This window comes from Papio anubis, chromosome X (genome assembly GCF_008728515.1).
Source record: "Papio anubis isolate 15944 chromosome X, Panubis1.0, whole genome shotgun sequence".
NCBI lineage: Eukaryota > Metazoa > Chordata > Mammalia > Primates > Cercopithecidae > Papio > Papio anubis.
Window position 1 is genome coordinate 98756759 of NC_044996.1, and position 16428 is coordinate 98773186.

Sequence of the window (16428 nt, forward strand, 5' to 3'; positions counted from 1 at the left end):
GTCTCACAGGCCTTGTCTTCACAGCCCTGCTGGAACCAACCCAACAAGCCAGCCTGACGTCATGACCATGCCTCTCAGAACCATGGCCATTCAAGGAGCACAGAAAACCAGTTGCCAGTTTCTCTAGAAAGCTGAATTTATTTAAAAAACAAAAAATAAAAACAAAAAAAAAAACCACCTTACTGACATATAATTTATATACCATTTAAATGTAATGGCTTTTGGTATATTACATGATAATTTTTTTTTGACAGAGTCTCGCTCTGTTGCCCAGGCTGGAGTGCAGTGGTGCGATCTCGGATCACTGCAACCTCTGCCTCCTGGGTTCAGTCGATTCTCAGCCTTCTGAATAGCTGGGATTACAGATATATGTCACCACACCCGGCTAATTTTTGTATTTTTAGTAGAGACGGGGTTTCAGTATGTTCAGACTAGTTTCGAACTCCTGACCTCAGGTGATCCACCCACCTTGGCCTCCCAAAGTGCTAGGATTACAGGCATGAGCCACCGCACCCTATGTGATTAATTTCTTAAAATTGTGGTAAAATATAGCTAACGAGATTTGTCATTTAACCATTTTTAAGTGCACAATTCTGTGGGGATTAAGTACATTCACAATGTCAGGTAGCCATCCCCTTGTCTACTTTCAGAATTTTTTCATCATCCCAAACAGAAGTTCTGTACCCATTGAACAGTATCTCATGGTTTCTTCCTCCAGCCCCTACAAAACTTGTGTTCCACTGGAAAGCTTAATTTGTATTACTTAAGAAATCTCCAGCAGCTTTAGAGCCTCCGAAAAAAAAGGTTGAAGGGAAAGGCTAGCCCTTTGGGGAGGGGTCCTGGGCTAGTGGAGTATGGTTCTTGGTGGCCCTGATACATGTACCTGGAGACAGGGTCCTTGACAGAATGCCAACGTGACTAAGTTTACCAAACTGCACTGCTTCCCCCTGCTGGAGACAGCGCTCTTCTTCCTCATGTCCTGGAGCACGTTTCTTTTGGCAGAAGCCTGCGGATTTACAGGTAGGTTTTCTCTACTCTTGCACCACCCTTCCCCTCACTGTAGTGGGGCCTGTGGGAACTTGAAGGAAGCAAAGAATTCTTAGATAGCAACTGCATGGAGTTTAACTGTTCAGCAAGTGTCCGTATGAAGGATTGCTGAGCAAGGCTAGTGTTCTGTCTTAAATGGATTGTCTACTTTCCAAAAAGCTAGATTTTATTTTATTTTATTTTTTTAGAGATTGGGTCTTGCTCTGTCACCCAGGCTGGAGTGCAGCAGCACAATCATAGCTCACTGTAACCTCGAACTGCTAGGCTCAAGGGATCTTCCCCCTTCACCCTCCCAAGTAGCTGAGACTACAGGCACGTACCACACCCAGCTAATTTTTTTATTTTTTGTAGAGATGGAGTTTGCTATGTTGTCCAGGCTGGTCTCAAACTCCTGGCCTTAAGTGATCCTCCTACCTCAGCCTCCCAAAGCACTGGGATTACAGGCATGAGCCACCATGCCCAGCCTGAAAAAGTAGATTTTAATGATAAAGTTTATCATTCCAAAGTCAATTACATTTTTGAGTACTCATTCTAACTATAAGTAGATGTTAAGGTGCAAAGAATCTATTAAAATTTTCTTTGTATATTTCCCTTGATTGCTATGTTATTTTACAAACAGTAGCAATAACAAGCAAAATATGTGTCCTTTAAAGGGTGATTTTGCATCTGCTCAGGTGGATGTGAACACGGTTTTTCATTGTTGTGTCTCTGGGCTATTTAATCGTTGTTTTTCAATATCAAATTTTTATGGTATCAGTTTCATATAGTATTAGTGTGGTGAAACGTGGTTTTACTTCCTCACATTCTTTCATTTTTAAAAAAAATCATTGAATTTTTCCATTAGAAAATTCAAGTCACAATAGCAAAGACTTGGAATCAACCCAAATGTCCATCAGTGACAGACTGGATTAAGAAAATGTGGCACATATACACCATGGAATACTATGCAGCCATAAAAAAGGATGAGTTTGCGTCCTTTGTAGGGACATGGATGCAGCTGGAAACCATCATTCTTAGCAAACTATCGCAAGAACAGAAAACCAAACACCGCATGTTCTCACTCATAGGTGGGAACTGAACAATGAGATCACTTGGACTCGGGAAGGGGGACATCACACACCGGGGCCTATCATGGGGAGGGGGGAGGGGAGAGGGATTGCATTGGGAGTTATACCTGATGTAAATGACGAGTTGATGGGTGCTGACGAGTTGATGGGTGCAGCACACCAACATGGCACAAGTATACATATGTAACAAACCTGCACGTTATGCACATGTACCCTAGAACTCAAAGTATAATAATAATAATAAGAAGAAGAAGAAGAAGAAGAAAATTCAAGTACAGTTACTGTACATAATCCAGGTACTTAGGATGTACTTTTATCACCCTTTCAAAATACTGTAGAAAATCTTTATATGCAGCATTACAAAATGCCCCACTTCCTTAAAATTTAACAGTTATCTGTAAATGTGTAGGCAAAGTCCCAGGTGCGTCAGTTGTCTCGCACAACAAAATGATTACCATTAACCAGAAATATAGAAGATCGGGGCTTGGATAAATGGAATAGTACTCTTGATCTGTTTTGTCTGAAGTCCTAGACTGTGAAAAAAATATAGGCCAGGCACGGTGGCACATGCCTATTTAAACTCAACACTTTGGGGCCAAGGAAGGTGGATCTCTTGAGCTCAGGAGTTCAAGACCAGCCTGGGCAAGATGGAGAAACCCCATCTCTACAAAAAAATACAAAAATTAGCTGGGTGTGGTGGTGTGCACCTGTAGTCCCAGCTACTCAGGAGGCTGAGGTGGGAGGATCACTTGAGCCTTGGAGATAGAGGCTGCAGTGAGTCAAGATCATGCCACTGCCCTCCACTGAGGGATATATAATATATAATCCACTTTGTCTCAAAAAATATATATGTATATAAAGCATTAGTTTGAAATTCAGTTCATTCATTCTAAAAACAGTGAGGAATATGACACAAATTTGGATGGGCCCTCACAGTCTCTTTGAGGGAATGAATGCTATATGCCAACTACAGATGGTAGTTGGAGGAGTTTAGAGGAGGCAATAGATACCATTAAAACTGGAACAAGGAGGGGATGTTGAGGTACTTGGCTTTGAAGGAAGGCAGGGTTGGGAGACAGAAAGGTTGATATGAGGTGAGGGGTTGTAGGAGTGTTCAGTAGTAATAGGAAACTATTTTTTCTTTTCTTTTCTTTATTTCTTTCTTTCTTTTTTTTTTTTTTATTTTGAGAAAAGGTTTCCCTCTGTTGCCCAGGCTGGAGTACAGAGGTGTGATCAGGGCTCACTGCAGCCTCAACCTCCCAGGCTCAAGTGACCCTCTCACCTCAGCCTCCGAGTAGCTGGGACCACAGGCCCACATCACCACATCCAGCTAATTTTTTTGTATTTTTGGTAGAAATGGGGTTTTACCATGTTTCCCAGGCTGGTCTCAAACTCCTGGGCTCAAGCCATCTGCCTGCCTTGGCCTCCTGCAGTGCTGGGATTACAGGTGCGAGCCACTGTGCCCGACCCAGCAATAGGAAAGTTTCAAAAATATCCAGGAAGTTGGATATGCTAGGCTTGCCTACCTTAACCTTTTGTTCCAGCAGGGTTTTTTTTCCCCTGCCTCTTTATTTTCCATTGATTTTTTTGGGGGGATGTTTTAACAGGTGTTGTAGCTGTCCTTTTCTGTGGAATCACACAAGCTCATTACACCTACAACAATCTGTCGGTGGAATCAAGAAGTCGAACCAAGCAGGTGAGAGAGAGGCTTGGTACTCACGAGTTGCTTGTTAACACAGGGAAGGGGGAACTGCAGGGTTTACAGCTTCCTTTTCCCTTCTCTGTGCAGCTCTTTGAGGTGTTACATTTCCTGGCAGAGAACTTCATCTTCTCCTACATGGGCCTGGCACTGTTTACCTTCCAGAAGCACGTTTTCAGCCCCATTTTCATCATTGGCGCTTTTGTATCCTTTTCTTGTTCCACCATTTTCTACATGCAGAGACAACACTGTTGGAGAAGCTATAGTAATAATAGTCATAATAATACTATAAGATAACAATAATATAATCATATAAAATCTCATAAAATAATAATTACGATTTCTGTTTTGGGTAGGTGACTAAGTCCATGCTAGTTCACAGGGTTTTTATGATGAATAAAAGAAGGCTTAAGTGGCATTTCATAACGCTAAATGTATTTGACTTAAAGGACTGCATGTATTCCAAGGTCATCCTTTCGGCCTTTTCTGTGTAAGATGGCCTTTCTGTTAAACTGGTGCTCAGCAGGTGATAGTTTGTTTTGTAAAGTGCCCTTCTGGGTGTATCTAAAAGTCAGCAACCATGTCAGTCTCCAGTGTTATTTTTGACATTTCATTGCTGTATGAATTCCAATCCAGGAGGTGCCCTGATTTGGATGACCCAAAGGTTCTCCTCTTGCTCGTAACTACATCCACAGTATGCGAAGCCCTTCCTCACACTGCCCAGGGTTGCTTGCAGGCAGTGACCCTACTGTTTCCTCAAGCTTCCCTGCTGCTGCAGATCATGGTAGAAGACTCTTTCTCCCCACCCCCACCAAAAAAAAGGAGAAGGAAAAAAAATGAGGGGAAGAAAAGATAAAATAGAAAAATACTTGATTCCTTGGTCTGGGCCCATTGTAAATGCAGTTTCTGGAAAAGAGACATAATTTGCGGGATTGGCTTCTCTCATGTCCCTAGCAGTGGATGGATAGCTGAGGGTTTTGCTCGCTTGGCCTCAGATACTATGTTTTTATTAAAGCGAACTTTTCTGGGGCTTGATTTCAAGATACTGAGCACAGTCCCCTATTGCTGGACATGCACATTTGCCTTTTCTGAGGCCTCATGATTATCCTTAGATTTTGGAATGCTGGCCAAAAAGGAGTGTTTTTCTCTCTGGGCTTAATTTATTGTGCAGGAATGACTGACACTCACCAAGCTGCTGGACAGTGACAGTGGCCTAATGCAATACTGGTTAGTGTGAGAGCCTCCTACGCTTAAACCGGTGGCTCATTTCTTGGATTTCCATGCTTACCAGACTAATAGCTAAAAATCTGCAAGACCAGTGTTTTTATTCTTTTTTGAGAAAGACCTTGCATGTTGTTTTGATTTGTATTCCTAGCATGACATCCTGTGAGAGATAGTGAGAGTACAGCCCTGTTTACAGATGAGGGCCTGGCAGAGGCCAAGCCAGGTCCTCTGCAGATCCTAACTGCTGCTTACCACTTAAGGACTTGTGCTTCTCTTCTGGGATAGAATGTACTTTGTAAGCATTACCTTGTTCTTTCTGCTTAAAACAAAACAGAAAGAAAACGGAAGAAAAACAGGCAGTGCTTTACCCTGCAGGAGACAGAGAAGATAGTTCCGCCCTGGCTTCTGTCTGAAACAGCTGCAGCTCCTGCAGCTGGTGTTTTGCCAAAACGGAAGCTCCCTGTTCCTCTGGCTCCCACAGGCGTTCCCTTCTCTGACCAGGGGAGTGTGCAGCTCTCTCAGCTGGGCACTGTTCTAAACTCAGAAGTGACAAAGGACCAGTTTCCCTGAATTCTTTGGTTTCCACAACAGAGTTCCTTTTTCCACCTTCCTTTTCCATTTCTTACATCTCCAAAAGACATTTGAGCTACTTAGGTAGAGAAATATCTCCCTGGGTTCATTCCTGTGAGTGATCTGAATGTCTTTTAGTGTTATGAATATTTTAAATTTCCCCACCTCTTATTTGCAGGCTCTTTCTGGCCATTAAAATCTCTGATGTTTACTTGCAAATGAAGCCTGCGAGCACTTATCCAGCAAACTTTTTCTTTATAGTTTGACTGCAGGATTAGCAATTTTTTTCTTCTAGTGCCTTTTCTTTTAGTAGAGCCCAACAGACACTGTTTGCTTCTCTCAACTGCCCTCTCCTGCCGTGGTACTTTAGCTTATTTCTGGACTCCTTTTTAGATAGATTTAGATAGATAGATAGATAGATAGATAGATAGATAGATAGATAGATAGATAGATAGATAGATAGATAGATAGATAGATGATAGATAGATACCAGTTGAATTAAATCAAGAAGTTACAACAGTATGTTTCACAAGCTAGAAATGATCTCTATGAATCAGGAGATGGGGAAGCTTAGCCAAACTACTCCCATTTTGTTGCTGAGAAACTTGTCTAGAGAGAAACTAGATAGCCGGGCTTCTTTGGGCAGCTCTCTGGACTATAATGAGGCATCACAGCATTCCTAAAATTCTCTGCTCAGCCGGAGGCTGTGTGGAATGCCATTCTGGAAACTGTTGGGCCCTTAACCTCCACCTGTGGTCAGGTTGCCATCTTCCTGGGCAGAGCTGCGCACATCTACCCACTTTCCTTCTTCCTCAACTTGGGCAGAAGGCATAAGATTGGCTGGAATTTTCAACACATGATGATGTTTTCAGGTAAAAAGGCGTAAGTGTAAAGAAAGTGAGTTTTATTCAGCAGGTAACAAGAATATGATTAAAATATAATTGATAAGGTTCATAAAAAGGCAAGCATTCAAGTTTCTGGTTTTGTATCCCCTGCAGTGAGGAATAGACAGATGTACATGTTCAATTGAGTTAGTGTTGATTTTGCAAACCATACTACCAAATGTGAATGTTCTCCCCTAAATTATTTGCATTTCTATTTCATCACTACCACTCAAGGGACCTGGAGATATGGTGTTTAAAGTGCTTGATTGTTTTCTAGAAGATCTTCATAACCCTTAAGCTTCCTGAAGGGCGCCAGGTCTAGAATTAGAAGGAAAAGAGCTCCTGATGAGAAAGAGCACTGGCCAAGTCACTCAGCACCTCCCAGCTGCAGTATCCTCTCTTGTAAAATAATGAAATTGAACTAATTAGCTGAGGTCCCCCAGCTCTAACTTTCTGTGGAGCAAAAGAAATAAAATACACTCATGTAAGCAAGGGGGACCCAACACTGGAATTTAATAGCTGTGATCATCCTGCTGAATTGGCACTGTCTCCCGCATGCCCCCCCTTTTCCCTGTAAAGCTCAGAAGTGTGGAGAAGCCACTGAGGGGACAAAGGACAATAAAGAAAGCTGTGGAAGTAGAGTAAGGAGAGAGTAGCTGGCATGAGTGGATGATGCAGTGAGGGTGGTAAGCGTCAGCTTTATATAAATGAGACCCAAGTTAGAGCATTTCTGCAGAACAGAGGGAGAAGAAGTTAGTTGCAAAAGGCTACTGTGACCCTTAAAGGCACCTCTGTCCTTTAAGACAGAGAGTGAGTTGCAGCCACCATTACTGCCATGCAGTAGTTATTGGGGGGCTCACAGAGTCATAGTGAAATCAAACCAACAGGCACTGCTCAGTAAAGCAGTCATTTTGTCTCACACTAGCTTGCCTCTGAACTTAGATACAGGTACAGTCCTCTAAGATGATTTCCTTTTACTCTGACAAACATTTATTGAGCATCCTCTTTTCATAAGCCACAGCTCTAGGTTGTGGAGGATGCAAAGGCCAGCCTCCTTCACGGAGCTCACAGTCTGCTGAGGGGAGGCAGGTACACAAAGACTTCATTTTCTTCCAAGAGAGGTTGGTGAATTGCACAAAAGAGGTCTGAAAGAAATGTGGACAAGAAGAGAATGGCTCAGGGCCATCTTCACTAAGGGAGTGGCCTTTTAGCTAGGCTTGGAAGAATGGAATTTCAGGAAGCAGCAGTTTGGGAAGGCAGAAAAGCATTGGCATGCCTGGCTTGTTTAGGGAAGGGCAGCAGTCTGGTTTAAATGTCAGATACATGGAGTAATTCAGAAAGAGGGTGAGGTTGACCACCATTGCCGCCTACAAGCTGTGGCTGATCTGGCACGGGGAGAGTGCCTGGAACCTGGAGAACTGCTTCAGTGGCTGGAAGGACACTCCCTGAGCCCGGGGGCCACAAGGAGGCGAAGTGAGGTAGACAGGCACTGCAAGATGCTGGCTGTAAGTTCAACATCTGCTTTACCTCAGTGCAGAAGAGAGCAATCTGGGCCCTCTGGACAGTGCCAGATGCCACTGACCTGATGTGGCTGCCCGTAGTGAGGACTTGGCATCTTAATGAGTGGCACTCTGGGCTTCTGACCGACCTCCATAAAGCAGAAACTGCTGCCAAGCATGGTAAAGATCTGGAGGCGCTCCTGTGATGTCCCACCACCTCTCATAGAGCCCAATCATCCCTTCTACGGCAGCATCAGTAAAGATCGCAGGTATGTAGACCTCACTGAAGATCAGCTACCCTCTTGTGAGGGTCTGAAGGTCACTTCTGCCAGACCTCTGCCCTTTTGGAATGAAGAAATAGTTCCCCAGATTGAGGAGGGGAAATGGGTACTGATTACAGCCCACGGCAACAGCCTCCCCGGCATTGTCAAGCATCTGCAGGGTCTCTCTGCGGAGAGGAACCTGCCGACTGCTATTCCCGTTGTCTATGAATTGGACAAGAACTTGAAGCACATCAGGCGCATGCAGTTCCTGGGGGATAAAGAGACCGTGTGTAAAGCCGTGGAAGCTGTGGCTGCCCAGGGCAAAGTGAAGAGGTAAAGGCCAGCGGATAGACTACTTTCCCTGGGAACACCCGCCTTGCCCATCCCTTTCTCTTTCCCTCCCCACTGCACATGTCACACTGACCACATCTGTAGGCATCTGAAGTTGTAGCTGCAGATGGGTACCAGTGACTCCCATTTTTCATTTCAGCCATTTTTCTCCTGCACCCACTGTCTTCACACAATCTAGTCAAGATAGCACCTCCAGGGAGGGCACGGCTTCTCAGTCCAAGCCCAGGGAAAACTCCCCTTATCCAAAAGAGTTGAGAGGTAGTGACTTGGGTTTTTACCAGAGCTTTGTGTACTAAGGACCTGCTTGAGTAGGAGATAGGGAGGAACCATGCTAAGGCACGGCCAAAGAGGAGAAGCAAGAGAGCCTGTTTGCCCCCAGGAGCCAGTCCTGTGTTCTTCTGTAGTCAGGCCACTGCCTGGAGGGCTCTAGTCATTCCAGTGGAAGATAAATGTAACCAGCATGGTGATGTAAAAACAAAAAAAACAAAAAACAAAAAAACGGTTTCCTTCCTGACCCCAGAGGGGCCGGCTCTACTTGATGGGTGGGATCAATCTTGAATTAAGTTTCTGTTGCATTTATTTGACAAAAATGAAGTGTATAAATAATACAAAACAAAAGTCCTTGTGGGGTTTCTAGTGGCAGTTGAAATAATCCCACATGTGATCATCAAAAAATAAACCATTCCTTATACCAATATGGCACAAGCTCCGTGACTTGAAAGGGGTAGGAGTGCCTCCTGCTGTGTATTTTAGAATCCCTGCCCCGCCTTGTTTCATGGCAGTGAAATGCCTCTTGATCATGTCCAAGTGTGTCTTTCACTGCCTGTTTTCTGAATCATGTTTTAGTTACTTGGCCCTGCCACATGGGCCCAGTACTCATTTTGAGCATAACTGTACTAAATTTTTTTTCCAAATCAGTATAAGAAAGGAATGATATGCAAAAAAAAAGGAAAAAAAAAAAAAAAAAAAAAGAAGGTGAGGTTGGAAAGGAGAATTGTATCTAAACTCATAATTTTCACCCTTTAGGTTACATCAGAATTGCCCATTGGGCTTGTTAAAGCACAGGTTGCTGGGCCTCACTGTCTGATTCTGGGGATATGGAGTGGGCTCTCCTAACATTTCTGAGCTGCCGCTGCTGCTGGTTTGAAAACCACACTTTGAGAACCACCACGGTAGAGTGGAGACCTCAGGGAAGCTCCAGTGCTGTGCCAAAGAGTTTGAGCTTCACTCAAGAGCAGCAGGGACACATTCAGAACTTGGTGAAGAGGACGGTGATAAGCTTCTATGTACATATTAGGAATATGCCAGTGGACAAGAGGAAGATTAGTTGGAGCTAACCCTGTCATCTAGGTCAACTTAAATATGCTCATTGGCTTCTGTACTAAAAAGCTGAGAAGTGTACAGTGCTGTTTAATGATATCTCCAATAAAAGACATTTTATGCTGGGAGAAATCTGCCTATCAAAAGGAACTCATTCATCAAGGCTATGAAATACCTGAGGTCTCACTTTCATATTGCTTACCATGCTTACCTAGTGAAATTAAGAAAAATGTATTCTACGTGGTCTCTCTCTGATGCCCAAGTTTTCTTCTTTGAGTCAGCATCCCTTGAGAGGCTTAAATGTTGACCAGTGACATAGCTGGCTGGCTGTAGGGTGACCTAGATGTGTATAAATATTTCACTAGGACAGATTAATAGAAAACATCAACTTTGTTTTCAATGTAACTTTTATTGATGTCACTCTTCTTTAGTGAATTGTAGTGAAGTGCTCAGATTACATATATTAATAATTGTGAAATTGCAAAAAGTAGAAAAATGTACAAAGAGATATAGTAAGTCTAACTTTTCATTCTCTCGCATGTTATACACACAATCTTCCCCATGGTGAATAAAAATTAATACTAGATATATACTAAAGACTGTAGATTCAGTCTTTTTTTTTTTCTTTTTCTTTTCTTTTCTTTTTTTTTTTTTTTTGAGACACAGCCTCACTCTGTCCTCCAGGCTGGAGTGCAGTGGCACCATGTCGGCTCACTGCAACCTCTGCCTCCAGGATTCAAGTGATTCTCCCACCTCAGCCTCCCAAGTAGCAGGGAACTACAGGCACATGCCATCATGCCTGGCTAATTTTTGTATTTTTGGTAGAGATAGTGTTTCACCATGTTGGTCAGGCTGGTCTCAAACTCCTGACCTCAGGTGATCTGCCCACCTTTGCCTCCCAAAATGCTGGGATTATAGGCGTGAGCCACCACACCCAGCCAGATTCAGTCTTTACTATAAAATAAATTATGAGCATGATATGGGAAAGGAACAAAAGAGCTTAGAAAGATGAACTCCAAAACATTAAACTGCTGATATTAATCTTAAAATCCATAATGCAGATCACGTATCAGCAAACTACAACCCCTGGGCCAAATCTGGCCACTGCCTGTCTTCACATAGCCCATGAGCTGAGAACGTCTTATACAGATGAATGTTTGCACTCTGTTTGATGATAGACAACACTGACTTTGAAACAACAGTTAAGCAAAATATCCCCTCCAGAAATAATTTCCCTCTTTTCATTATTAGACCTGTATTACAACAAGGTGGCCTCAATTATTACTATTGATTTTTGATAATAAACATTTGTGGAAATGTTCGTCTCTTTAATCTAAGTACCCACATAATATTCTTGATTTTGCCTCTTGGCCCACAAAACCTAAAATCTTTAGTATCTGGCCAGTTACAGAAAGAGTTGACCACCCCTGATGTAGACTGGGTTATATTTTCACTTCTCTGTGTGGTTTCCCCTGTTGCTAAGGAAATGCTGAACTGTGTTCCACAAATTTGAATACTTGTACCTAGCCTGTTTTTTAAGTTTGTATTGACTGTGTGGTGCTTGGGTTGTGTTGGGATCACAGTGTTAGCTTATATTATTATTACTTATTTATATTTATTTTTACTTCATGTTACTAGCAGGAGAATCATTTAAGCAATAGGAGTGTTATTATTCTGAAAAAGTGCTGTACAAAGCAGTACGATGCTTTTTCATTGTGTTTGGGAGTTTTGCAAAAGACAGCATCAAATAAAAGAAAATCATGCCTTTCAGGTTCTTCTTTCTAGGTAAGACAACTTGGCCCCTGAAGCATGAATGAATAGAGTTTATTAGCCCCAAATGACAGCAGTGGATTTTGAGACAACATTGTCATTTAATTCTTATGAGCAGAACTTCTTTGGTCCCCGCAGGCCTCAGGGGAGCAATGGCATTTGCGTTGGCCATCCGTGACACGGCATCCTATGCTCGCCAGATGATGTTCACGACCACCCTTCTCATCGTGTTCTTCACCGTCTGGATCATTGGAGGAGGCACAACACCCATGTTGTCATGGCTTAACATCAGGTTGGTTTGGAACCAAGGCTAATTGAGTATGTCAGTTGTCACTGCTCCTGAGAATGTTCAACACCCTGTGCAGGATGTGCTACTTTAGTTCATGGAAGCCTTTTACAGTCTTTGGTTTTGTTTGTGAGGAGGGATTAACAATTTTTTTTAAAACAATAAGTAAAAGTTTGGAGTATGGGGTTTTCCAGGAGAAAAAAAAATGGAGTCATTAAAAATTTTTGTCAGTGCAAACATACAAAGAATGAGAAGTGCCTGGATCTTGCTAGAACAGTGACATTAGAGCAAAAATTTAAAAAGTCTTAAAGCTGCAGGACAGAAAATAGACCAAGAGCCCCTGGCAGAGTCCAGTATTTCATGTTCCTTTGAAATGAAATCCAGACTCTGAAGAATAAGCTCACCAGCCAGATATAGAGGCAATTAGAGTTTTATTTTAGCATGAAGCTGTATGCTGTCTCTTCTTGCTTGAGTGTACAAAAGAGGTGACATTTTCTGGGTAACCCTCACCTGTTGCAGTTTCATGGACGTCCTCTGCCTGTGGCTTTGTAGCTGTGTCAGGACAGAAGGAGCACTGATACAAGTTTGACTTTTTCAAGAGCGCTTGAATTCCAAATTGTGTTTGTGAGCTCCAGCATCTTATGGTAAAGAAGTCATTGGAAATAGGGTTCAAGAGACCCACAGCCCAACTCTGGCTTGAATTAAAGACAAGCCTCTCATGTGTTTGGGCCTCAGGTTTCCTCAGCGTTAAGTGAAGACGCTCTGCCGGGTGATCTCAAGGGCACTTCAGCTCTAAGTGTTGTGCTGCACATCACTGGATGTGCTCTGGCCACTTACCACAATTTCAGGTCTGCACAGGGTGACCGTGTTCCGGAAAAAGAAGACACTTGGGTAGTACAAAGGTGTGAAGAAAACTTCTTTGAAAAGCCACACGGTGGCAATGGTTTTTCTTTCTCTGCTGGCTTTTTTAGTTTGTATTCTCTAGACTGTAGAATGCCCGAGACAGCTGCACAGTGTACATACCTTGGAGGAGAGAAAATGAACAGAGATCTCCCAGTCATCCTTGGAGTTGGGGGGAAGAAACTAAAATTTGAGAGAATCATCTCCTGTATCTGGAGTTTTCGTATAGATGTTAGGCAGAGATTCCTGGGCTGCCACTTCTGCCACCAGCCACTGCCACTTCCACTGCCAGCTTCACCATTTCTGGGCTAGTGTATCCCTGCCTGAGATCCAGGTGGGTCTGCAGAACCAGTATGGGGTTTATCAGTGTTAGTCATAATAATAAGTAACACTTATGTTTCAGGCATTGTTCCAGATACCATGCATATATGAAGATAATTCTCATAACATTCTAACAAGGGAGATAGGACTATTATCTCAATTTTAGAGTTGGGGAAACTGAGGCACAAAGCAGGAATTTGCCCAAGGTCACAGAGCTTTAAGTGGACAAGCTAGGATTTGAACCTAGGCGCTCATACCAGAGAGTCCACACTCTTAACCACTGTGCTATACTGCCTGTAAAGAAGAGTTATAAAATTTGGGAAGGTTAGAATTTCAATTACCTGGCATGAATCTCAAGGGTTGGATTAAGGAAAAGAATCTATCTTTGAGAATATAAACCTGAAGAAAATTTACAGTCTCTTACTTTTAAACTTAAGACATAAGATGGTACCATCTTTGTTCTATGTAGCAGAATTAGGGCAAGAAAAAAGGTTTACCCTGCACACAGTTGAGAATCTTTGCATTTGGTGACCTCTGAGATTACTTCCTGCTCCTGTTTGTCTGATTACCTAGTAGATGCTCTGGATGCTCAGAGCCTCATTAAATCGTGTTTGTTTTTCATGCTATTTTATAAATCCTTTTCTCCCCTTCCCCTCAAACATATACGGGACCAAATTTTCCGTTGAGAGTAGAGAGTTGACTTTTGACATTTTGCTCTTGTAACTGCCTTGGAGATCCATGTAGGTTGTTCATGGATCAAGTTTGTTCTGTTTTATTGCAGAGTAGTATTCCAAGGTGGGCCTGCCACATTCCTCCTCTGGTCCCTGCTGCCTAATTAGTGGCTCCAGCCAAACTCTGGATGTACCAGAGTTTGTTTAACCATTTACCCCTCGGAGGACATTTGGATAGTTTCAAGTTTTGGGCTATTAAAAATAAAGCCACTGTGAATATTCTTCTGTAGGTTTTTGCATGGGCATAAGTTTTCACCTCTCCAAGATAGATGCCCAGGAGTGTGCCTTCTGGGCTGGATAGTAAAGATGTGTTTAGTTTTATAAGAAACTGCCAACTGTTTTCCAGAGTGGCTGTACCATTGTACATTCTCACCAGCAGTGTATGAGGGATCCAGTTTCTCAGCATCCTCCCCAGCGTTTGGTATTGTCAGTGTTTTTCATTTCAGCTGTCCCAGTAGGTATGTGGGAATATCTCATTGTGGTCTTAATTTACATTTCTCTCATAGATAATGATATTAAACATCACTTCATGTGTTTGTTTACCATTCATATGTCTTTGGTGAAGTATCTGTTCAAGTCTTTTGTCCATTTTTAAATTGGATTGTTTCTTTGTTGAGTTTTTAGAGTTCGTTATTCTAGACTGTAGTCTTTTGTCAGATACATGGTTTGCAAATATTTTTTCCCAGTGTGTAGCTTGTCTTTTTTTTTTTTTTTGAGACGGAGTCTCACTGTGTCTCCCAGGCTGGAGTGCAGTGGCACCATCCCGGCTCACTGCAAGCTCCGCCTCCCGGGTTCACAACATTCTCCTGCCTCAGCCTCCTAAGTAGCTGGGACTACAGGCGCCCGCCACCACGCCCAGCTAATTTTTTGTATTTTTAGTAGAGATGGGGTTTCACCGTGTTAGCCAGGATGGTCTCAATCTCCTGACCTCGTGATCCACCCACCTCGGTCTCCCAAAGTGCTGGGATTACAGGAGTGAGCCACCGCGCCCGGCACTTGTCTTTTGATCATTTTAATAGGGTCTTTCATAGAGCAGAAGTTTTAATTTATAATTTATCATTTTTTTTTCTTTTATGGATCATGCATTTGGTATCATGTCTAAGGACTCTACCAAGCCTTAGGCCTGAAGATTTCTTCTGTGTTATCTTCTAAAAGCTTTTTAGTTTTACACTATACATTTAAGTCTGTGATCCATTTTGAGTTAATTTTTGTATAAGATGTGAGGTTTAGGTTGAGGGTTTTTTTTTTGCCAATGGCTATCTAGTTGTTCTAACGTAATATGTTGAAAAGACTATCCTTACTCCATTGAATTAATTTTGCTTCTTTGTCAAAAATCAGTTGTCTGTATGCATGGGGTTGTCTTTCTGCACTGCTCTATTGGTTTATATGTCTATCCTTCCAAGACCATACTGTCTTGATGACTATAGTTATACAGTGAACCTTAGTATCAGTTAGAGTGATTCCTCCCACTTTATTGTTGTGGCTATTCTACTTCCTTTCCACATAAATTTTAGAACACATTTGTCTACATGTAAAAAAAAATCTTGCTGGGTCTTTCATAGGAATTATGTTAAACCTTTACATTAATTTTTGGGGAGATTGACATCTTTATTTTGTTGAGTCTTCTAATCCATGAACATGATGTATTTCTCCATTTATTTACATCTTCTTTGATTTCTTTCATTCGACTTTTGCAGTTTTCAGCACCCATGGCCTGTACATGTTTTGTTAGAACTTGTATCCTGTCACCTTACTGCTGAACTCACTTATTCGTTCTTTAGCTCTGAAAGTGTTTTGGTCCTTTTTTTTTTTTTTTTTTTTTTTTTTTTGGTAGATTCTTTGGAATTTTCTGCATAGACCATATAGACCATCATGTTATTTGTAAATAGCGACAGTTTTTTTTTTCTTCCTTTTCAACCAGTGAACCTTTTGTTTCCTTTTCTTGCCTTATTGCTCTGGTTAGGATTTTCACTACTGTGTAGAATAAGAGTGGTATAAATGGACATCCTCATCTTTTTCTGATCTTAAGAGGAAAGCATTTGCCGGGTACGGTGGCTCACACCTGTAATCCCAGCACTTTGGGAGGCCGAGGCAGGTGGATCACAAGGTCAGGAGTTCGAGACCAGCCTGACCAACATGGTGAAACCCCATCTCTACTAAAAATACAAAAAATTAGCTGGGCATGGTGGCAGGCGCCTGTAGTCCCAGCTACTCGGGAGGCTGAGGCAAGAGAACGGTTGCTTGCTCCTGGGAGGCAGCGGTTGCAGTGAGCTGAGATCGTGCCGTTGACTCCAGCGTGGGTGACAGAGAGACGCCGTCTCAAAAAAAGACACAAGGCTGGGCGCGGTGGCTCATGCCTGTAATCCCAACACTTTGGGAAGCCGAAGTGGGTGGATCACGAGGTCAGGAAATTGAAACCATCCTGGCTAACACGGTGAAATCCCATCTCTACTAAAAATACAAAAAATTAGCTGGGCATGGTGGCAGGCGCCTGTA

The 16428-nt window shown here is 42.6% G+C and overlaps 1 protein-coding gene and 1 pseudogene across 2 annotated transcripts in view; both read left to right on the top strand.

Annotated features, from left to right (window-relative positions):
• Positions 1-12274, top strand: part of SLC9A7 (solute carrier family 9 member A7) — a 110774-nt gene extending 98500 nt beyond the window's left edge. The window contains exons 8-12 of one of the 2 annotated variants that reach the window (XM_031660949.1): positions 915-1020; positions 3722-3810; positions 3904-4017; positions 6368-6479; positions 11833-12274. In XM_031660949.1, the coding sequence (XP_031516809.1) occupies positions 915-1020; positions 3722-3810; positions 3904-4017; positions 6368-6479; positions 11833-12008 (597 nt within the window). In that variant the 3' untranslated portion in view covers positions 12009-12274. Of the gene's footprint in view, positions 1-914; positions 1021-3721; positions 3811-3903; positions 4018-6367; positions 6480-9630; positions 10539-11832 lie in introns of those variants that run through there. The other variant, XM_031660950.1, reaches the window with a different exon arrangement.
• On the top strand, positions 6493-9579 carry LOC103880722 (annotated as a pseudogene).
• Positions 12275-16428: the final 4154 nt, after the last annotated feature.